Raw genomic sequence first — 24662 nt, 5'->3', positions numbered from 1 at the left:
ATGCACCACCTAGTTTGTCCCATACATCTTCAAATTTCTGGTGCTTACAGAAACCAAGTAAATTTACCTTGTGTGACAAGCCGCTTTGTAGTACACTGTTTCTTGCAATTTCACATAAGTCACAAGTACTCAGTTTCCATACTTGGGCTGCTATGGCATATTCCTCCATCAGTGCTTCCTTCAATTATACATACAAAAATATATGATTTGCTATCAAATACATTCATTTATTTTGCACCAAAATAAAGCTTGAAATCAAAGGGACCATTTCTAGTAAAAGGAAACTAATTTTGCAGAGCTCTTCTATTTTCTTCTTCCCTTGCTGTATTCTATGTTCCCTGAACACTTTCTGTAGGGCAGGGGCGTCAAACTGACAGGCCACGCCCATCCCAGTTCCGTGAAGGGGAAAACATCGTGATATGTCACATGACAGCAATGTGACAAGACGTGTTTGACACTCATGCTCTAGGGAATTGGTAACTCCACAAGAATAGTGGAAGCAGGACTAAGTGTTCAGAGAAAATTTGGAGAAATTTCATCTCACCCTTTTATCAGCAGATGTCTCTCATCATAGTTGGCAAGATCCAACTTTTATAGTTTCAGAGTTGAGTAGCCTGCTGAGAGTGGTGGAAACTCCAGCCACTACACAGTGAAATTTATTTCTGCAAGCACTGTGCTTTTTGAAAATTGATCATTTTCTTTCTTAGATTTTCATGGATTGGTTATACCCAAACCAGACCACACGCTCACATGTGCACTCCACAGTCCAGCTGCAGGACTGATGCTAATGACATGCTGGATCAACCTTGGAACATTTCAGAGAAGCGGAAAACAAACGGCAAAGAAAACTTGAGAGTAGAAAGACTCAGACATTCTAGTTTTTAATGGTGAAATGACATGAAAGAAAGGACTTAGGGGACTGGAGTCCATACTCCATGGTTCAGTACACAGCAGATGGGATAAGGAAGAATAACTTGAGAAACAAAAGCATTATGAGCATTACAAGTGTTCCAGGATTCAACATTTAGGATTCAAACATAGTAAATGATTAAATTGTGAATATAATTCTATGCCATCCTAAATGAAGTGAAATGATAACTGAAAACTATTGCTTTCAAATAAATATATGTAAGATTGGAGAGCTGCTGCTGAAGTTAATAAGAAAACATTTAAATTAATATGGGTCTCTGAAATGGGCGTGGGAGGAGTCACAACTGGGTATTAAGATGGCCCATTTGCCTGGAGATTGAGGTAGAATTTGAGACCACTCCCTCTGCTCTACCTTCTGACTCTCCAGATTAACCTCAGTCTTCGGCCCAGAAGGAGTTCTTTTCATTGGCTCTCCATTTGGTACCAGACGATTCCTTTAAGCTACCTTGATTTCCTTAAGCCCTTTCCTCTCACCCCTCTCTCCTGTGCCTCTGGTATTCCCGCATTGTCACAGGCTGTGCTTGCTGTGTTAGTGGGAGCTCCCGAGCCGCTGGTCGGCAGTGTGTGGGGGCTCCAGCCTGCACGCCGCTTGGCACTACCTCGCACTTTCTGTTTCAGTGTAGATCGTGGGACCAGACTTGAAGACAGTGGCTCAGGTGACCAGACCGCGTGATCAGCGGTCGCCACCTTGGACGGCGGCCATTGTTGAGAAGCGCATGTGGAGGAGAGCAAGGATTGGTGCTCCGGTTTTAGAGGCCGCAGGAACTCAAGACCACCGCCAGTGCCTAGGAGGGGCACCCTTGGCCAGTACTTCACCAGAGATCCAGGGAGGGCCCCAGCTGTTTAGCGGTGGGCCGGTTTTTCGTGCCACGGATCGGCAGCTTGGCTGCGGAGCATGTGGAACCGAAGGAAGTCCAATCCACGCAGCAGCCCTCAGGCCGGTGAGAATCAAAAGAGGAGGTGGTGAGGCAATGAATCATGAGTAGGAAAGCAATGGCAGATGCCACAAGGAGTGGGGGAGTGGTGGTCCCTAGATCACCAGGCAATTCCGATCCGGGCGAGGGGACCTCCCAGGGGGTTAACCCAGTAACCAGGGGGAGGTCCACCTCTAAGAAGAGCAACTCAAAATCTGCAAGGAAAATCCCCAGCAGGGAGGCTTGCACCACCAGGGCTGCTGGCAGACAGAGCAGGAATAGCATCAGCCCTTCTCCTCCTAGGTCACGCTCTCCCTGCAGGATCTCTCCCATGGCCAAGGCCCCTCCTGGTTCCCCAGGCTTCCCCCATAGTCTTAGAAGGGGGGTAGCCCCTTATCCCCCTCTATCGTCTGATCACTCTGCAGGGGCCTTGGGGGATCCTTTTGGCCACAGGCCTGGCAGCTCCTCCAGACAATGTCTAGCACCTCAATTTGCAGCCTCAGCTTGGAGCCCCCCAGCCTCATCCCTGCCTTTCCAGAGCTTCCTGAGTTTTCAGGATATTATTGCCCAAGCCATTGCCCAGGATATTGCCACGGGCATGCAACACCAATTTCAGGCGTCTAGGTGAAAGTCTTCTCTTGGTACACCACGAGGTCATCCAGACCAACCCGGTTCCGAGGTTTCCAGAGAGCACAGATCAGCCTCCCCCTCCATGGCCAGTGAAGGGTCTGGCTTGGAAGAGGAGTAGCAGAAGGACATTGGCTTCTCTGAAGATGAGGACCCTCAGATTCCTGAGGCACCTACTATAACGGAGCTTCCCTTCCCCCTATTCAGCTCCTTGCTGCACAAGGCCAAAGCCATGGCAGATCTGGACAGCACACCAGATCCTAACCAGGCTGCTGCTCCTAACAACAGTGGGGGGACCAAGAAGGGGCCTGTCCACAGGCCTCAGGTTGAGAAGGAGGAGATTCCTACCCCAGACCTCTTCCTGGAGGTGCTTAAGTCTCAGTGGGCTAAACCAGGTACTTTCCCCACTCTGGGGAGGAATGATCGCAGATTTTACATTCTTAATGCTTCCTTCACCCAAGCCCTACAGGTTCCTTCTGTGGATGCTCTAGTGGTGCCCCTTCTGCAGAAACAAGTGATTCAAGCTCGGATCACCCGATTGGCGGCTGCCTTACCTTATTTGCGGACCGCTAGGATCGCATCACCTCTGATGTGTGGGTTCTGCAGACTGTTAGATTTGGGTTACGACTGGACTTCTGCTCCCATCCCCCGAATAGATTCCTGATCTTCCCCCCCTCCAAGAACCTGGCCAAGCGCTCCCTCATGCGCAAGGCCATCCGGCACCTGCTGGATATCAAGGCAGTGGAGCTGGTTCGGGGGGGGGGGGGCAAGAAAGAGTCAGGATTTTATTCCAACCTGTTTGTCGTTCCCAAGAGCTCAGGGGGATGGAGGGTTATCTTGGATCTCAAGCTTCTAAACTCCAGGCTGGTCTACTGTAAATTTAAGATGGCCTCCCTCAAGTCCATCCTGGAGGGAATCAGGCAGGGGGACTTCTTAGCCTCCATTGATCTCACGGAGGCTTATCTCCACATCATGATTGCCCCAGATCATCGTAGGTTCCTTAGGTTCTCATATGGGGGTACCCACTATCAATACAGGGCCCTCCCTTCTGGTTAGCATCTGCTCCCAGGACCTTCACCAAGGTTCTAGCCATGGCAGCAGCTCACCTCCAATCCATTTTGGTCCGGTTACATTGCTACCTTGATGACATCCTCGTCCTAGCCACATAAGCTTACCGGGCCGAGGGGGATCTGGGTCTCACTATCTCCACTCTGCAGACCCTGGGGTTTTCAATCAACCTCGAGAAAAACCACCTGGTTCCCACCACCAGGCTCCAACACTTGGGGACCATCATTGACTTGGTGGAGTGCGAGGTGTTCCTGTCTCAGAAGCATAGGGACAGTATTGTGGTATTGTGGAGTTGATTCGAGAGATTCGCAAGACTCGTAGCTCTTCTTTCCAGGCCCCTCAGGAAATTCATCTCCTGCATCGGGATAGTGCCATGGGCCCGCCTGCATGCCAGAGAGCTACAGTGGTTCCTGCTTCCACACCAGAGGAATGGGACAAGCGATGCAAGCTTCAAGGTCTTCATGACACCCAAGGTCCTTCTCTCCCTCCCCTGGTGGATGTCCTCGGCACAGGCCAAGGGTTCCCTGTTCAGAGAACCAGACAAGTTGGTCCTTATGACAGACACAAGTCTGTTCAGCTGGGGGGAACACCTGGAGTCTCAGCTAGCCCAGGGCCGATGGACACCCTCAGACCTATGGAGGAACATCTAGAGCTCAGAGCAATCCACCTAGCCCTTCAACACTTCAAGGCACCAAACAGCACATCCTAGTTCTGATGGACAACGTGGCGGCCAAGGCACCCATTCCATGGCACTACGTGACAAAGCAGTGAGCCTGGGGATCTGGGTGGAACGGAATCTCCTGTTGATCCGGGCAGAACACATCTCCAGCATGGAAAACCTACAAGCGGACTGGCTCAGCAGGGAGACAGTAGACCACGGAGAGTGGCAGCTTCATCCCAGCATCTTTGAGTGGATTTGCCAGATTCGGTTGGCCGACAGTGGATCTCTTTGCCTCTCCGTCGAACACACAGCTTCCGAGGTTCATCTCGTGATTCCCGATTCAAGGAGCGGTGGACATCAACGCCCTACGTTGCAGATGGCCATTGGGACTTCTCTACACCTTTCCTCCCTTCCCCTTCTTCCTGTGGCTCTGAGGAAGTTAGTGCTAGAGAGGGCAGAAGTCATCCTGGTGGCACCTCATTGGCCAAGCCATCCCTGGTTCGCAGACCTAGTGGGCCTGTCGGTTCTCCCCCATTGGAGGATTCCCCGGGAGGAGGTGGCTCTGCGCCAGGGAACTCTGAAGCGTCCGGACCCAGAGTGGCTCCATCTGACCACTTGGCGCTTGAGCGGGAGCAGCTAAGGGAGACCCAATTCTCCACCAGGGTCATCAGGACCATTGAGGCCTCTAGACAGAGATCTACCACCCGCATCTAAGATGCGACCTGGGTCTCCTTTGCAGCCTGGTGTTGTTCTGCACAGGTAGACCAGACATTGGCGTCAGTTCCTCCAGTGCTGGACTTTCTCCAAGATGGCCTGGAGAAGGGTCTGGCCCACAGTACCCTCAGGAGACAGGTCTCAGCCCTAGCCACAAACTTGGGGGGGGGAGCCCAACCTTTATCCCAGCACCCGGTCATAAAGAGGTTCCTCAGAGGGGCAGTCAATCTCCGGTCCCCTGTCGTCCATAGATTCCCCACCTGGGATCTTCCCACGGTGTTCCAGGTGCTAATGGAGGCACCTTTCGAGTCCCTGAGGGAGGTGAGCCTACAGTTCTTGACCCTCAAGGTGGTCTTCCTCCTAGCAATCACCTCTGCCAGGACAGTGTCCGAGCTCAACGACCTGTCCGCCAGGATGGACCTCTGCACCTTTCACAACAACGGGGTCATGCTCAGGCTTGATCCAGCCTTTCTACCCAAGGTCAACTCCCCCTTCCATAGGGCTCAAGAGGTGGTTCTTCTGGACTTCTGTCCAGCACCTGCCGGGGAAGGGAAAGATCCTGCACCGCCTAGACGTAAGATGGGGACTGCGTATTTATCTCAAACGCACGCCTCCCTCAGGCAGTCGGAGGCACTTTTTGTCCCTTTTCAGCCATCGACCCGAGTGGTGAAAGTATCTCCGGGCACCATCAGCAGATGGATTTGGCTAGCCATCTCCAAGGCCTACAAGGTGCACGGGCTCCCGGTGCCTGAGGGCATCACTGCTCACTCCACCAGGGGTGCGGCCACCTCCGCGGCCTAGGCCACCCAGGCACCCATCGAGGATATATGTAGAGCGGCCACCTGGTCTTCGCCCTCGCCCTTCATCAGACACTACCAGATGGATGCTTACGCCTTCACAGAGGCATCCTTTGGCAGGAGGGTTCTTCTAAGAGTGCTGGTCACTCAGGGGCCTCAGGCCCAATGATTCCCTCCCCTGGACATCTAGCTTTGGTATGTCCCAGTTGTGACTCCTCCCATGCCCACTTCGGAGACTGTCAGTTGGTCTTACCTGAACTGCATGTCTCGAAGATGGCGTGGGAGGAGTCACATCCTGCTCATTAGGTGCGTCCCGGCGCATGGGGGGCCTGAGTTGGTTAGTTACTGGTCAGTCAGGGACTGGGGAAGGAGTTGGGTGTTTTCCTGTCCCCTTCCTTCCCAGGTTCTACTTCAACTGGACCATTGGTTAATCTGGCGAGTCAGAAGGTGGAGTAGAAGGAGTGGCCTCAAATTCTACCTCAGTCTCTGGGCAAATGGGCAGTGTTAATATCCAGTTGTGACTTCTCCCACACCATCTTCGAGACATGCAGTTCAGGTAAGACCAACTGACATTTCAGATGGAAATAAAACTTAAGCTGCTTTCATGCAAATTACCTTGGTATAGTGGAATTGCAGGGGGTCATCTGTGGACAGAGAAACACGCAGTCCCTTGTGCAAGAATTCTCGCAGTGGGTTTTTTGAATACTCCAGGAATAAGCTGTTGTTGCTAAGAGGAGACATGGCAATGGGGATTTGTGCAAGATAATAAAGATACTGGAGGACTGGACTCTGTACAAAAACAACACCCAAAATCATTATTCATTTACACAGAGATAACAGGAAAGGAAACATTCAGCCAGAGGAAATGGAAAACCATTTTTACAGCTTGATCCCGGCCCTCTGGCATTATACAAGTTAAGTTGTTATATATACAACTATACACCCTTATTTTGCATTGCATTGATGTATTTTGATTGTTTTTTAAAATGTATTTTTATGATGAAAAAATTAAACAGAGATTTGAGATGTTAAAACACACATTGCATTAGCTGAAGTGGGAAATAAAAGGTCGTTTTCTGTCTGTGATGATTGAGTTGTGCCTTTAGTACAAGCTACCTCTTCCAAAGCCAGCTTTTGATCTTCCTGTTCAATCTATTTATCAATGAGAAACCAGAACACTGTTGCAGTTATGTGTTTATTATTTGAAATACAACTGTCTGGAAAAAGTCCTTAAGGAAGCTCATGTTTGCGGTCCAATAAAATAGAATATTTCTCAATTAGAACAGCTTGTGTCAGAATTATATTGAAATCTGCCACCCAGTGGAGAATTGCTTTACAAACACAAACACAAATCCAACTGAAAGTAAGCTTTTTATAAATCCCATTGATTTCAACCACATAAAAGTAAGTATGTCCTTTAAGCTTCCCATTTGTAATAATCAGACACATATATTCGCTCAGCAATAAGCCCACATGGATTTAGTCAGGGTGGTCCTATGAGAGTTATACCTGAGGTGCTTTCCCTAAGAACCGTATCTTGTAAGCCTTGTGAGTCCTTTAAGGCGGGGGTCTCCAATCTTGGCAACTTTAAGACTTGTGGACTTCAACTCCAAGAATTCCTCAACCAGCAAAGCTTGCCAAGGTTGGAGACTCCTGATTTCAGATCTTTTTAAAAAGGCAACAATCCTAAAATGCAGAACAGTATGCTTTGCAGATAATAAGGATCTTTCTTTGTTTATATCAAACTTGAAGATGGGGATCTATAGATCCCAGATACTCCCATGATGTAAATAGGTAGTCCTCAAGTTACAGCCATTCATTTAACAATCCTTTGAAATATGAACACAATGAAGAAAGTGATTTATAACTGGTCCTCGCATTTACAATCATTGTAATATTCCCAAAGGCAAGTGACCAGAATTTGAGAGCTTGGCAATTAGCATGTATTTATAACAGTTGCAGTGAGTGAAGTTAAGTGATTGCCATTTGCAACCTTCCCAGGGGGCTTCAGACCAGAAAAAAATCAATCAGGAAAGTGAGATTCACTTAAAGACTGCATGATTCACTTAAGTACCACATTATTTGCTTAACTGGGTGTGACTCACTTAATGACTGCATTATTTATGAATAAGTTCTGGTTCCAACTATGTTCATAAGTAGAGGACTACCTGTATAAATATACCTAGCCTAAAGTACCATAAATTAAACTCTATTAAGAGTTTTCCAGTGCTCTGATGACTCTCGAAGGTATGAGTTCAGTTTCAGAAGTCCCAGACAATTCTAGGATAGCAGAATTCATTTATCAGGAGGGCAACAGATTGGTGGAGGCTGCAATAGAACCATTACTATACCTTCTTCAGGAGCAATCCATGGGAAATATTGTCTGCAGTTAAAAAGGAGGACACCAGGTGAGTTATTGATCCAGCTTCTCCACAATGAGGTCGAAACAAGAACGTGCTCATGCCTCTCTCCCTATAAACAATTTAAAATATAATTAGCGTCATATCTTGCCATTCTGAAATCCCAAGTCCAATCATAATGATACATCTCACATCAGCTGTTGGGAAGTGCAAAAATATACATATACATACATATATACAAAAATATACATGTGACAATGGACCACAATATGTATACTAAATTATTCTGAGGTAAGTCCTCCTCTATCAGGGACAGTCCCATAACCTAGCCTGACTTAAAGATACTCACACACACACTCATTTCAACTAAGGGGGTAGGAAGGGGCTCAGTGGCTGCTGGGCTTCAGATTAAAAATGGTTTAGGCTGACTTTATCCAATTGTTCAAAGATAAGTGCTCCATTTTATTAGATAGGCATTTGTGATTGCAGCTCAAATAACTCATTGCAGGATAATTCTGCCAGTGGGCTAACTTTCGTGGCACCAGTAGAGATTAAATTACTTCAAATATTATATTGTGACCACAGCTCTGTCTCAATTCTTGAAACTTAGTTTTATTTTATATTATATTTTACCAAGGCTTAAATGCTACTCTCTAAATACGCTATACGTAACACGCTTTGAAAGTCTTGACTACTTTGTTTTCTCATTTTAAATTTCTTAATTTCACCCTTTCTCTCCAGCTGAAATCAGTCTACACCAGCCGGCTGCTCTGTGTTTGCAATCCGATTTTGTGCTTAATATGAAGATTAGTAGGCGAACAGATTTGTAAACAAACAAACGTCTGTGAGAGAATGGATAATCTGTACTATTTGTGCAGGTTACAGGTTCACTGTGATAATTTAACTACAAAGGGCTCCAGGCAAGGCAGAGGAATGTCACTTGTGAAGTCACGGACATGATTCTACAGATTAGTAATTACAATTTTAAGCATTTCTGCTGCAGAAATAATACTGAAAGTGACTCTACGCTGTCACAAGTAATGCCGAAATTTGAGCTTCTGCTACCACTTCATTGCTAAAGCTGATAAAATGATTCCATGTAGAGATCACAAAAGAGGTTAAAATGAAAATTAGAATGCATATTTCAAGTACTGATGATCTTCAATCTGGAAAGTTATCCTCTCCTTACCTAGCAAAAGGAACTTTGTCCAAAACAAACAAACAAACAAACAAACAAACAAACAGGTTCTGCATTGATGTTTCTCAGACTATAATCAAAATCTCTCAATTTCCCCATCAAACTCACAGATGACACAAATCGTAACCCAAGAACATCATAGGTTAAGAAAGACTTGTTTAGAATTATAAGATAGCCAACTTTTTGTTTGTCTACCTCCAAAAGATGATGTAATGGAATTTATTATTAGGACAATGTTTGCTTAATGTGTAGAACTCCAGCATGTCTTCATTGTATAATTAAATAGGAGGCAAAATAAATTTTAAAAGGGAGATAAATTATATGCATTTTTGTTTATCTTACGAAACCATGATGTAAATTCCTTGTCATACCTTTCTACCAAACTTATAGAAACATGAAAATAGAAATGTTACTACTTACTTTCTAAGGTTGTTGAGAACCATGATGTTTGCATACATATAATACAAATAATAGCTATATGGAGGATTTTTTTCATTAATCCAAAAATCAGGATGGGGGCTCCTTTCAGAGAACATGTGATCACTATGTTTTGATTCATCATCCACACTATCAAACCCTGTCACCTAAGAATTCAATAAAAACAGATTTTTGTATGAATAATGTGTGTATGGTTTTCTGAATTATCTAACTTAATTGCTACAAATTAAAATTTAAACTGCTATGATCATAAGGTCTCAACTGCTTTTTGAAATGTTTCTGGGAGTTAAATGGCATATAAATGATGGTGATAATAATGCAAGCCATTATAGGGTAACCATCACAAGGTGATTAATTTGCATCTACATAATTGTATGTTGTACAATTGTATAGTATGTTGTTGGTACTACAAAACCTAATGCTGCCTTAAATCTATTATACAAAATAACTTTTTATTGGTTATCTCTTGAAAATTAAGTGAATGTTCACACATATAGCCAAATGAATAAGAACACCATAAGCAAAAAGAAAAGGTGCACTGGATAACCATATTTTAGAATGCAGACTAGAATTGTTGGCACCATCTAGAGGCCAAAAGGCATTATTGTGTGTTCAAAGTTTCCTTAAGAAGAATCAACGCAGTTAAATATAGAATAGAATAGAATTCCTTATTGGCCAAGTGTGATTGGACACACAAGGAATTTGTCTTTGGTGCATATGCTCTCAATGTACATAAAAAGACACATTCATCAAAATCATAAGGTACAACACTTAATGTTAGTCATAGGGTACAAATAAGCAATCAGGAAATTTGTTCTCTTCTTTTATGTAAATTAAATCTGAAGCTCTCATGAGATTTAATGTGGTAAAAATTGTAAGCTTTCTGCAAATATTTAAAAAATTCAGGAAAGATAGAAGACGGTAGCTATCTTTAAAATATTATAAAATTCAGAACCAACAATCATGAACTACAATGATCCATTCTTCTAAATTAAGAAACAAAATTGGAGCATTTGTGGTGAAGAATAACAGGCAGATAATCTAGTAAAGGTGTTTTGTGGGAATCTGAGCTCTAACAACAAGATCTCACAGCTCCTGCTGTGGGATTCTAATGGAGGGACTATGAGATTATAATACTTGCATGCTGGGACAATTAAAATTATGTTATCATAGTCCCAATAAATGTACATATTTGAGTCTAAAGGCAGTCAATTTACAAGACCATTGAAAAATTTACAGAGAAAATACATAAAATTGTCAAAATAATTTAACAGTAATGCAATATCAAAAATCAAATTTCACATAGAATCTTGTGTGAATCAGATTTAACGCATTCCAGCCTTCACTTCTTAGTGAGTATGTTAAGCTGGAGTCTCTGTAAATTGTCTGATTTTCTTTCTCAAAAATTCTCTAATGCAGTATGCACAGATATGACTCCTAAGAATAAGAGCTGGGCATTAGTCCTTTCAATTGAAGCAGGGAATCAATAGTTAAGTGAGAAAAACATGCATGCATTGCTATGTTGCTGATACACTCAAGTTTACTAGAGCTAACTATTGCCTTTCTCAGGAAATGATTATGGGGAATCTTGTCACATGTCTGGGCAATACTTCATTCCTGGATATCCCAATCTCCCTGAGACTGTAACATATTTGTTTTCCAAAAGATTAGATTTCCTTATAAAATATCCCCCTTTTCAAATACATTTAGTTGTTGCTTCAAAGAGGGAGTTATATTCAAATTAATTAGAACCACCACTATATAAATCCAGACCTTCCATGTCCTGGCAATATTTAATGGAGCTCTGCTGGTTCCCAGCTGCACAGATTCAATTTGCACAGTCTATATACAAATATTTGTACAGAGGCAAAAATAAGAAAGAAGAGTGGCATCTATAGGTTTCCTACCCTTACCCTCTCACATTTTGTCAAACACTTGACTGATACTCAAGATGGATTAGATTAATACACTGAAAGTCTCCAGGTTGCCTGCAAAATATGTGTGTGTGATATTTCACCTGATAGTCCCTCTTTTATTGGTCTCTTCATTTCAGTTCACAACTGAAAATCAAATATATGTGGTTAGAGAGCACATATTCCATTGTAGGTGATGGAATTGATAGTATATCACTTGTTCACATCTCAGGAGGTTATTATAATTCTCCAAGTCCAGGAAATTCTATAACAGAATTCTATAACAGAACGGGGTGTTGCCTATTTTACAGATCCAGCAGTAAAAGATTAATTATAAATCCTGAATGGGATCAGTCAGTGGTAATCCCGCCCCCCCCCCCCCCCCGCAAAATCTTAGAAAGATGTAGAATTCACTACTGAGAGAAGATGGTACTAAATCTGCTAAGAGTCTGAGCATGCTTGTCAAATAAAAAGCAGATGTTTGACATCCTAGAACTTCTGCTCGTTAGCAACACCTTTAAGGACTTAAAGCTGGAAGGAATAGTGGAGCACTGCTTGTGGCAAATATTCTCCCATCTATCTACGATAACAGGTCCAACTTGCTATGATATCTCAGCAAGACACTAAGCAACCTGTTTCAGGGTCATTGAGGTTACCAAACAACTGCTGCCTCAGCTTTCCTCCTTTAGAATTGGGAGTAATAAGATGGGGAATTTTCTGCCAAAGCTTCCTGATAACAATTAAACTACTTACATTACAAAAACTATTAAAAAGTGTGTGGGTGTAAGATATATGTAAAATGAGACATAAAAAATTATTATAGTCCCACCATATACAGAATCAAATATTTGGAGACTTTAGCTCTACATTTCCAAATTTAAATCCTGTATCCAGAATAAATGCCCTGATTAAAAAGCAATTCATATTGTATTTTGTAGGATTAATAGATATTTATAGAACAAATTTGTTCAGATTTTACTTTGTCTAAATATTTCTCTAATACCTTGTAATTTTCTTTTATCATAAAAAATTCTTAAAAGATTATAATTATTTCTCATCATCACTTTTAGATTTCCCATTCTGTTTGATGCTAAGTAGTTAATTTTCTCAATTAATATGAGAATTCCAATTTATCCTTCAGTGAGTTTGTTAGTTGTAAATACTGAAACCAGACAAGAGTTTATTTTACCTGTCTAGACACCAATTTTAACACTAGTCAGTAATGATTCATTTAATATCATACCATACTATAGATTCATATTTTTATTTCTCTGTTTAGAAAAAGCACTTTTGCATTAGTTGATACTGAATTGGTTATATATTATTAACATGCTAGTAAGTTGCTAGCTGATTTAGTTTGAGCTTAGAAAATGTCTTCTTTTATATCAGATTTTGAAATTGTTCAACCAAATTCTCTTTTACATCAAAAGGAGAGCCAGTTTATATAATCCATCCAAACTGAAATATATGGAAATAATTAAATTAACTGCCCAGTCCCACAATATACCTCAGTAAATTAGAATGAGACAATTATACTTTAATAACATATTTCAAGGGACTGGTGCATTTTCACTAAAAATCTTAGTCCACTTTCCTCAATCTCGCAATGTCACTAGTTATTGGCCAAACATTTAAAGCCTTTTTCTGTAGTTTGAACTTGCTTCTAAAAACACATAAAAGAATGCAGTGATACAACCACTAGATATATGCAGTCTAGGACAGTCAAATACTTACAAATTTAAGAAAAAGATGTAATTCTTTATGATCCAAGGGGTTGATGGTTGCTTCAAACAGAGGTAAGAATATGTTTTCCAGCATTTTTCCAAAGTTAGGCAGAATGTTTTTTGCCTTAAATATATCACTGGGGAAAAAAAACAAATATTCGAACATTTTTATTGTGCTTACTTGGGATATGGTCTACTTTAGCAATAGGTATTCTTATCCAACTTCCCCCCGCCCCCAAGATCTCAGTTGAATTTTGGCTGTAAAAAAGACCCTTAAGCAACTTCAGTTCAATCACTTTAAAGTACATAACAAAAAACCAAACAATACTTGAATTATGTAACATGAAAATACTCTGAATATTCTAGCTTTACCTTCCAAATGCTGCTGCTGCTATTATTAATTCTTATTATTATTATGATGTGATTAATCTTTGGTGAGATTCACAGCCTTTGGGGCTGGTTGGTAGCTCAACAGCTTGAGTCCTAACCAAGGACCTAGGAACTGTTAAGGTAACATCGGAGGATGTGAGCTGTTCCAAGTAGGATGGTTTTTTGTAGAATCAGAATCTTCAAGTCTGATAAATTTAAAATTTCCAAATAGCGAGGTAGCCCTTTAGGTATTGCTCCAAGGGCTCCAATTACAATTGGGACAACACACGATTTATTTTTCCACAGTTGCTCAACTTCAATTTGCAAGTCCCGGTATTTTGTGATTTTTTCTTGGTGTTTATCTTCAATTCGTGCATCTCCAGGTATTGCAATGTCAATGAACCATACTTTTTTTCTTTTCAACAATTGTTATGTCAGGTGTGTTGTGGGCCAAGTGCCTGTCAGTCTGAATTCTGAAGTCCCACAAGATCTTGACTTTCTCATTCTCTAAAACCTTCTGAACCTGATGTTCCCAGTGGTTTTTGCTGCATTCAAATCCAAACTTTTGGCACAATTTCCAGTGAATGATCTTAGCCAAAAGAGACGCCTAGAGCGCCGCTGGACGTCCAGTAAATCCGAGTCAGACCGAGCACTATTAAAAGCTTGTATCGGAGCATACCTTTCGGCAATACGGACAGCTAAGAACACCTATATTGCCACTCTGATTGTGTCCGCTGAGTCGCGCCCTGCCGCCTTGTTTAGGGTAACCCGCTCCCTCCTGAATGGGAGGGTTGCGGATAATCCCTTACGAGGTAGAGCGGAGGAGTATGTCCAGTTCCTTGCGGACAAAGTTGCTCGGCTTCGGATGGACCTGGACTCCAATTGTGCAGAGCCAGCCGGGGACCGGGGGAGGGTCTTGAGCGACATCTCTGGACTGACTTTCAACTTGTTGCTCCTGATGAAGTGGACAAGGCCATGGTAGCGGTGAGTGCCACCATGTGTGTACTGGACCCGTGCCCCTCCTGGCTGGTCGCAAACAGCAAGGAGGTGACGCGGGGCTGGATCCAGGCGATAGTGAATGCCTCCCCTTGGGAGGGCTTCTTTCCTCCGCCATTGAAGATAACGGTGGTGAGACCCCTCCTGAAGAAGCCATCTCTGGATCCCGCTGGGAATAGGGCGGCATATAAATAAAATGAACCTTGAACCTCGAACATGGTCATGGCGTTGTAGGTAGTCAGTTTGTGAAATATTGCTGCACCCACTGATCAAGTGGTCGACTGTCTCGTCTTTCTCATTACAGAGGCAACATTTGCTGTTGGTGGAAACATGTTGAATTTTTGCCTTCATGCAGTTTGTGGCTAAGGCTTGTTCTTGAGCTGCCAAAATAAAGCCTTCTGTTTCTTTTTTCAGTGCTCCTGATCTTAACCAGTTCCAGGTTAGCTTTTGGTCAGCTTTGCCTTCAATATTTTTCAAGTATTGGCGATGCATGGCTTTGTTTTTCCAATTTTCAGCTCGCTTCTCAATTACTTATTTCTTATATTCAGCTTTTGACTCCGTTGTCTTTAAAAGGCCTCCTTTATTTATTTCCTTAATCATTGGTTCTTCACTTTTCTGGATGTAATCATTCAAGCTGTGTTTTTCTTCTTCCACAGTCTGTTTTACTTGTAGGAGTCCTCGACCATCCTCTGCTCTTGGTAGATATAATCGGTCAACATCACTTTTAGGGTGCAAAGCATGATTCTTTGTCATAAGCTTCCTTGTTTTTCTGTCCAAATTGTCCAACTCCATCTGAGTCCAGTCAATAATTCCTGCAGAGTATCGAATCACAGGTATAGTCCAGGTATTTATGACTTTTATGATGTTTCCTCCACTCAATTTGGACTTTAATATCTTGTGAATTCGTCAAATGTACTTGGCTGAAGTTAATTCCTTGACTTTATTATGCATTAGGTCAGAGGCCTCTAAAATCCCCAAGTACTTGTAGCCTTCTTCTAGCTTTACTGCCTTTTTCATTTCTTCATTCTCAAGTTCTATTCCATCATCTTCTATGACCTTGCCTGCTTTGGTTGCCATTGTTGCACATTTGTCAATTTCAAACTGCATACCAATGTCTTGGCTAAATTATTTTGTGCTTTCAATTAATAAATTCAGTTCAGCTTTTGTTTTTATTATACAATTGTATCACAGCGGCCAGTTGTTTCGCCGGATTTGGCATTGGTTACTAGTCGGGCCCCACCCAGGGGCCTAGGACGTCGTAACGTATTTTCGTAATATGCGTGCAGATCCAAGCAGTGCGGCTTTTTGCATTTGACTGATGGTGATTTTGTCAATTTTTAACTGTTTTAAATGTAATTCCAGTGCTTTTGGTATAGCACCCAGTGTGCCAATTACCACTGGAATTATCACTGCTGGTTTGTGCCATAGTCGTTGAATTTCGATTTTTAAGTCCTGGTATCTTGCGATTTTTTCATGTTCCTTCTCGGCGACCCTGCTATCACCTGGTATTGCGATGTCTATGATTGTGACCTTATTTTTCTCAACCAGTGTGATGTCTGGTGTATTATGCGCCAGTATTTTGTCGGTTTGTATACGGAAATCCCACAAGATCTTGACCATCTGATTTTCGGTGACTTTTTCAGGCTGATGTTTCCACCAGTTTGTTGCTGTTTTAATATTATAATTTTTGCACAAATTCCAATGGATCACTTGTGCTACTGAATTGTGCCGCAATTTATAATCAGTCTGCGCGATTTTTTTACAGCAGCTGAGTATGTGATCAACAGTTTCATCAGCTTCTTTGCAAAGTCTGCATTTGGCATCATCAGAGGATTTTTCAATTTTGGCCTTAATGGCATTTGTGCGGATAGCTTGTTCTTGCGCAGCCAGGATTAGTGACTCTGTTTCTTTCTTTAATGTACCTGTTGTTAACCATAACCAAGTTTGTTCACTGTCCACTTTATCTTTTATTTTTTCCAGAAATTGGCCATGCAGTGCTTTGTTCTGCCAACTCTCCATTCTTGATTTTATCGCATCTTTTCTGTATTCTTATTTCGTCTGTTGGGCCTTCAGTAGATTTTTGTTCTTTACTTCGATTAATAGATGTTCTTGACTTTCTTTTAAATAATCAGCCAGTGCATGTTTTTCTTCTTCAACTGTTTGCTTCACTTGTAATAATCCTCTGCCACCTGATTTTCGGGGCAGATAGAGTCTATCAGTATCACCACGTGGATGTAAACTGTAGTGCATTGTCATTAGTTTCCTGGTTTTTCGGTCCAAAAGGTCCAAATCAGCTTGTGTCCAGTTAACTATACCAGCTGTGTATCTTATAACTGGTATTGCCCAGGTATTTATGGCCTTGATTGTATTTCCACCATTCAATTTAGATTTCAAAATTTTCCTAACTCTATTGGTGTACTCTCGCCTGACAATAGTTTTTACTTCTCCATGCTTGATGTTATCCAACTGCAGAATGCCTAAGTATTTGTAGGCTTCATTTTCTTTGCATTTAATTAATTGGCCATTGGGCATTTCAATTCCCTCACATGCAGTGATTTTGCCCCTTTTTATGGATACAGTGGCGCATTTTTCCATGCCAAACTGCATTGAAATATCGGTGCTGAATACTCGGACTGTGTTTGTCAATGATTGGATTTCTATTTCTGACTTTCCATAGAGTTTCAAATCATCCATATATAGTAAATGCGAATTTTTTTCAGCTTCTTTGGCTGTTTGGTAGCCTAATTTCATTTTTTTAAGATTACTGATAGTGGGATCATTGCGATGATGAAGAGAAGAGGTGAAAGTGAATCACCCTGGAAAATTCCTCGCTTGATATTAACCATTCCGTAGATCTCATTCCCTACTGCCAACTCAGTTCTCCATTGTTTCATCGCCTTTTCAGTAAAGGATGTAATATTTTTGCTAATGCCAGTTGTTTCTAAGCATTTTATGATCCAACTATGTGGCAGTGAGTCAAATGCCTTTTTGTAATCAATCCAGACCATATTCAAGTTCGTTTTTCTGTTCTTACAATTTTCTAATATCATTTTATCAATTAGAAGCTGATCTTTTGTGCCCCTGCTCCTTCTTTTGTTGCCTTTTTGCTCTACTGGCAAGATGTTGTTTGTTTCCAAATAATCCATCATGTTATCTGCAATAATGCCTGTGAGTAATTTGAAGGTTGTTGGCAAGCATGTTATTGGTCTGTAGTTTTCAGGTGTTGTTGCTTTAGTTGCATCTTTCTGAATCAAGTATGTTTTTCCAGTTGTCAACCATTCATCAATTTGGCCCTTTTGTAAAATTTCATTCAGTTTCCTGGCCAATATTGCATGTAAACTGGTCAGATATTTGAGCCAGAAACCATGTAATTGGTCCTTTCCAGGTGATGTCCAATTCTTTACCTTTTTAACTCGATTTTTGACCATCTCAGTTGTTATTTCCAATACTTGCATTTGTTTGTTGCCAATGCTTTTCTCAAAGTCATGTATCCACTTTGCTTCCTTGTTGTAGTCCTTTGCATTTTCCCACAATTCTTTCCAGAATTCAACTGTGGCCTGTTTTTCTGGTTTTTCACTTTTGGTGTCACCATTCACATTAAGACTTTGATAAAAATGCCGTTGGTCTGATCGAAATTGCTGATTTTGTTTATATTGGATGATTCGTGCCTCATATCTTTCAATTTTTCTAGCTGTTGCTGTTATCTGCTGTTTTACAATCTCTACAGCTTCATTGATGTTTCTTGTATCCAATCTATATCTTCTGATTAGCCAATCTATGATTTTGTTGTTTTTAAGCCGTTGCTCATGCATGTTCTTTAAATTACTAGCATCTGCCCTTAATTTTTTGATTTTTTGTTCTAAACGGATTTTCCACTTTGGCTTTGATGCTTTTTCTGTTGTGTGACTAGGTACTTTAATTTTAATGCCTAGTTCATTAGTGACTATTACATTATATTATTGCCTGCTTTGGTTGCCATTGTTGCACATTTGTCAATTCCAAACTGCATACCAATGTCTTGGCTAAATTATTTTGTGCTTTCAATTAATAAATTCAGTTCAGCTTTTGTTTTTATTATTATTATTATTATTATTATTATTATTATTATTATTATTATTATTATATAACATATTATGTTACTGTTACCCATCTGTAATCTTTAATCTAAAATAATGGGAAAAATTGATAAAAGTTATCATACAATCCCATTCCTATGCAAACAGAGCCTTTCAACAAAACCCTAAGGCATTGCATATGGTTATTTATATACCATATTTATTAGATCAATTTATATAGCTGTCCAATCAAAGTACAGCTCAGAGCATCATACAAATTAAAAACATCAAATAGTAATAAAAACATTAAATAAAACATACTGTGCCAGTGCCAGAGACAATTTCAAAACAACTAAAAACAAGAAATACAATCAAGATAGGCCCATAACCTCCTATCTCTGTGCCTGGGGGAAAAGCCACTCTTCAGTCTTCTGAACAGTAGGCAGATTGTGACCATCCAAATTTCAGGGGGAAAGCTTTTCATAGGGGAAATGTGGCAACAGAGAAAACACATTTCTTCGGTTCCTCAAGATGAAGTAACAGGACTGGAGCATGTCCCACCTGGCAGATGTATCAGATACATAGAAGTAATCACAGATAGGGAGCCTCATATATAACCAATTCTTGTGCAACAAAGGCTTTGTATCTAATAACTAATACCTTGGATTGCACCCTAAAGCTTACTGGTGGCCGGAATAATTCGTGAAACAGTGATATTGCATAGGAGAACCCAAATGCTCCTATAATTATTCATATTGCAGAACTGCATTCTGGACCAGATAAAGCTTCTGAGTGGCCTTTAAGGACAGGCCCTTAGGGAGTGCATTGCAGTCATTCAAGCAATAGGTCATCAAGGCTTGAGTGACCATGAGACGGCAGTAGTACAAGGTAGATTTGTGCAAAGATCACCTGAGTCATAGCTGCCACTTGTCCTTTGAGCAAGAGCCATATTGGCAACCCCAAATTGTATCAACCTGGCTTGTTCTTCAAATCTCCCACATGAGTCATTTTTGCAATATTTGTGGAAGCAACTGAATAACAAGGGCAATTTAAATATAGGAAGAGATTTGAGAGATGCATCTTTGCTTCCCCTGTATAAACTTATAAATTTCAATTTCAATTACATTGCAGTTTACATGGATTGCTTTTACACATTTATCATAATATTGCACGATAAGCCAATTTTTATTGGAAAATGGAAGGATGGAGCTGCAGATGGCTCTCAAGTCTCTCTTTTATATTCATTAGAAATCAGCTCATCAAACTATGGAAGCAACCTACTAAGATGCTGCTAGTTTTGTGCTAATCTCCCAGGTTTGACATATCAGAAAGGAAGGGAAGGAGGAAGTAAGTTGTTATAACCCAGCAACAACCTGTGTTGCGTTCTAATTGGTTGGTCAAGGCACAGCATCTGATTGGCTGGCCTCGTGACAGTTGGGCTTGACAGTTGCTTCGGGCTCGAGTATAAATACACTGACAGTTGAAGGGAAATCTTTGAATCGCTTGTCATCTGGTGCTAATAAACATCTTACTGGATATCCATGGCTCCTGTGTTATTCCCACATCAGGACACAACAACTGGCGACGAGGATGGGATTTGCGATTCCCACAGGGCCTGGATCAAGAAAAACAGCCAGTCGCAGCCACCTCTGCCTAGCAGAGATTCAGAGGCTACCCAAGGCTACCTTCCAGCAGCAGCAGTTGTGGCCACCGCCCGTTTCAGCCAACTTGCCAGTGCCAGGGGGCTTCCGGGGAGTGGCCTGTCGCCGTCGGCAGCTTAACAGAGCTGCCCCCAGAATTCAGGTTCGTTATCTACTTAATATCAACAAGATAACTCTTTTTTCAGACAAGAAAAAAGCAGTGAGGAATCTCAGCTGGTAAGAATCTTCTTTGAAGTTCACAGTTTGTTTTTTTGTGAGCTGTGGACGGAGGGGGAGGATCAACCCATAGCTGAGTCATTCAACTCCGACCTGAACTTCGCAGCTGTTATTCACAGCACTAGACAGAACCCCTCCCCCTCAGGACAATCTTTAGAAAAGAGACTATTAAAAATCAATACGAGCAAAGACCAAACTTGTGAACTTTGAAAACCTTTCTCTATCTGAAATACCAGCTTCAATGTTATAAAAACCTCTTTTGTTTAATTGTCTTCAAAATGGCGTTTACAGCTTCTGCATTTGTTATCTCCGGCTTCCTGCTACAGAATTAAAGAAACAATCTCTTATAATTTAATTAGAGCTACTCCCTTAAAGCTTTCAAGACTCTTTGTTGTTGAAACAGGGACATTCCAAACATTCCAAACGGACTTTCTCTTTTGAAATCCTCCGTAAAACCCCTTGAAAAAAAAAAAAAAAAAAGAAGGAAAAAAAAGGGGGGGGGAGGAATTTCTTTTTCTCCACATAGCACAGTGGATTAGTAATTTAGAATAAATAATTAAAACTAAAATATAATGGCATCTAAATCAACCTCTGTCAAATTACCTCCGAAAACGTCTCCCATACCTGGTACAAAGCTACAGCCCCCACCATCTATGCCCCCTAGTGGAGATGTACTAACAAAAGAATTTTTTCTGGAAATGTTCAAAGAATCCAGAGAACAGAACTTAGAAATGTTTAAAGAATTCAGAGAACAGAATCTAGAAATGCTCAAAGAATTCAAAGATGAAATAAGGAATGAGATGGAAGTTCTATATGACAAATTCGATACCAGGGTCACTAAAACGAATGATAATATGATGGGAATTGTAAATGTGATAACAGAATATATTTCTGGAATGGAAGATAATTTAGAAACTCTCAATGAAGCTAAAACTAACCTGATATCCAAAACTGAAGTGGTGGAACAAAAAATTGACAATGCTGAAAAACAAATTATTATGATACAGTATAAGCAGATGGAGCTTGCATTAAGAGTGAGGGGGCTGCGTGAAGAAAAGCAGGAGAACTTAAAGCAAATGTTTTCTGAAGCTTTTGACCGTCTGGTGGGAAAAACGGGATCCAATTTTGATTGGCAGATTGACAGGATTTTTCGTGTTAACTCATGGGCGGCAAAACAAAGGCAACTTCCCCGAGACGTAGTAATATACTTTGTTACAAGAGAATCTAGAAATATGATACTACAAGAGTCTTACAATACTAAGCTTCAAATTGGTGGACAGGACCTGATTGTTTTGAAAGAAATACCACCTCAGATGCTAAGAGCCAGAAGAGATTATGCTTTTCTGGTGGAAGAGCTCAGAAAGCGTCAGATACAGTACAGATGGGATGCCCCATTCGGTATTATAGTTACAATGGACAAACAAAGATATCGTCTCAGCTCTGTATGGAAAGCTCGTGATTTCTATCATAAGATTCTGAAGATGGGATACCCTGAACCTTCGGGATATGGTGAAAAACCACGAGACGAACAAGATAAACAGCAAACCACACAACCATCAGATAAAATGTATCATCTCCCTCTTCCGGAAGGGCAAGGAGTCAAGGAAAAAAGATCCAACCGTAAGACCACCAGACAAACGGATAAACAAGCTACTATGCAACAATCTCAACAATCGTTGGCCACTGATCAAGGAGCTACTGCAACAAGCTCAGAAGCTGTGGGAGGAGCTAAACCAAAGGTGAGACAGGCCTTGCGGGAGGCTCTAAAAAAGCTTCAGGCAACCAAAAATGACAACTAAGATTTTGACATGGAATGTTAACGGACTGAACTCTCCACAGAAAAGAAAGAAAATATTTCATTATCTCAAACAGTTTAAGAATGACATAATTTGCTTGCAAGAAACTCATATCAAATCAACCGATCAAAAATATTTGTTTAACCCCAAACTGGGCCAACATTTTGCGACCTCAGCCATGGAAAAGAAAAATGGCATAGTAGTATATTTAAGAAAAGATATTAAAGCTGAGCTAATTGAAGCAGATCCCTTTGGAAGATATATTGCATTAGATTTAATCATAGAAGGGAAAAAGACGTTACTTTTGGGAATTTATGCTCCTAATCAACAACAAGATGGATTTTATAGAAATCTCCACGCTAAATTAGTACAGTGGGACTTTGAGTCTTGTATATTATTGGGTGACTGGAATGGCGTGATCGACACCAAAAGAGATAAGAAGACAGCTCGCCCGAATACCAAATTTCGAGCTAAGTTACCCCAAGCCTTTTTTGACATGCTGGACGACTTTGAATTGCGAGACGCTTGGCGCGAGAGGCATGCAGAAGAACATGACTTTACCTTTTTTTCCAATAGACATCAATCTCTTTCAAGGATTGATTTTATACTAATTACAAATGATTTACTTTGTAGGGTGAAGAAGACAAAGATTATGGCGAGAGTTCTTTCAGACCATAATCCAGTCTGGATGGAATTGGGAAGGGTAGCCCAGCCAAGAAGGTCCTGGAGGTTGAATGAAAACTTATTTAGATATGAAAAGTATGTTAATGATTGTAAAAAATTGCTATCGGAATATTTTGTTCTCAATATGAACAAGGGTACATCTTTGGAATATGTATGGGATGCAAGCAAAGCGTATATGAGAGGAGTATTAATGAATATAAACAAAATACATAGACACAAACAAGGGCAAAAACGAAAAGAATTGGAAGAGGAAATTAAAGGGAAAGAGTCAGAGTTAACATTGAATCCAGGAGATACAAAGATTAGGGAAACAATTGCTATATTAAAATCTCAGTTTGATATGCTGATCTCTGACCAGGTAGCTACTAGTTTATTATATGCTAAACATAATACTTTCTGCAATGCAAATAAACCCGGTAGGTGGTTGGCTTATCAGATTAGAAAAAAAAAGGAAAGCTCGAAATGTATCCAAATTGTGTTACAGAGGGAGGGAAGTGTTTCAACAGGAAGAGATTCAAAAGGTATTTCGGGAATTTTTTACAGAGTTGTATAAAGGGGATAAAATTAAGGACGGAGATATAGACAAATTCCTAGATAAAGAGAAAATCCCCCTAGTTAGAGAAGAACATAGGCATAAGCTGAATCAACCTATAACCTCTGGGGAAATTTTGCAGGCAATTAAACAATTAAAGTTAGGGAAAGCACCAGGCACAGATGGTTTAACAGCTGTTTATTATAAAAATCTACAGTTAGAAATGGTAGAACCCCTCAGAGAATTATTCAATAAAATTCAATCGGGAGGGAAAGTGCCTCCTTCGTGGAAGACTGCGTTCATATCGTTGATACCCAAAGAAGATCAAGACCTTACCCAACCAAAAAATTATAGACCTATTTCATTACTCAATGTAGATTATAAAATTTTTACTAAAATATTAGCAAATAGGCTAATGGGGGTAATTCAGCAACTGATACATACCGATCAAGCTGGTTTTATACAGGGCAGACAGATGAAGGACAACGTTAGATTAATTATCAACGCTTTAGAATACCTGGGAAAGAACAATCAAATCCCGGCCGCATTCATATTTTTGGATGCGGAGAAAGCCTTTGATCGAGTTAATTGGCAATTCCTGCTGAAGACATTGCAAAAAATGCAGATAGGAGATGGCTTTTTACGGTCAATTGGTGCAATATATCAGCAGCAAGCAGCCCAGATCATTGTCAATGGAAATCTGACAGACTCCTTTCAAATTGAAAAAGGTACAAGACAGGGCTGTCCTCTGTCCCCATTATTGTTTATTATAACTTTGGAAATATTGTTGAATAAGATACGGGGCCTGGGCGGTCTAAAAGGGATTAAAATTAGACAGCAAGAATATAGAGTCCGTGCATTTGCGGATGATCTGGTTATAATATTGGAACAACCGCAGGAAACTAGTAGGGTATTACTGAATACGATCAATCAATATGGTCAAGTCTCAGGATTTAAAATAAATCTAGGAAAAACCAAAATAATAGCTATAAATATGACTACCAAACAG

General features: G+C 41.0%; 1 protein-coding gene across 2 annotated transcripts in view; it reads right to left on the bottom strand.

The window, feature by feature from the left end:
- The window catches only part of AMPD3 (adenosine monophosphate deaminase 3), a 61706-nt gene that overhangs the window by 3223 nt on the left and 33821 nt on the right, over positions 1-24662 (bottom strand). For both annotated transcript variants that reach the window (XM_032233701.1, XM_032233709.1), the window contains exons 11-15: positions 13355-13481; positions 9690-9853; positions 8063-8183; positions 6327-6500; positions 68-178 (exon numbers count right to left, since the gene is read on the bottom strand). In XM_032233701.1, the coding sequence (XP_032089592.1) occupies positions 68-178; positions 6327-6500; positions 8063-8183; positions 9690-9853; positions 13355-13481 (697 nt within the window). The remainder of the gene's footprint in view (positions 1-67; positions 179-6326; positions 6501-8062; positions 8184-9689; positions 9854-13354; positions 13482-24662) is intronic.

Source organism: Thamnophis elegans, chromosome 1 (assembly GCF_009769535.1).
Source record: "Thamnophis elegans isolate rThaEle1 chromosome 1, rThaEle1.pri, whole genome shotgun sequence".
NCBI lineage: Eukaryota > Metazoa > Chordata > Lepidosauria > Squamata > Colubridae > Thamnophis > Thamnophis elegans.
This window is presented reverse-complemented; position numbering and strand designations above follow the sequence as displayed.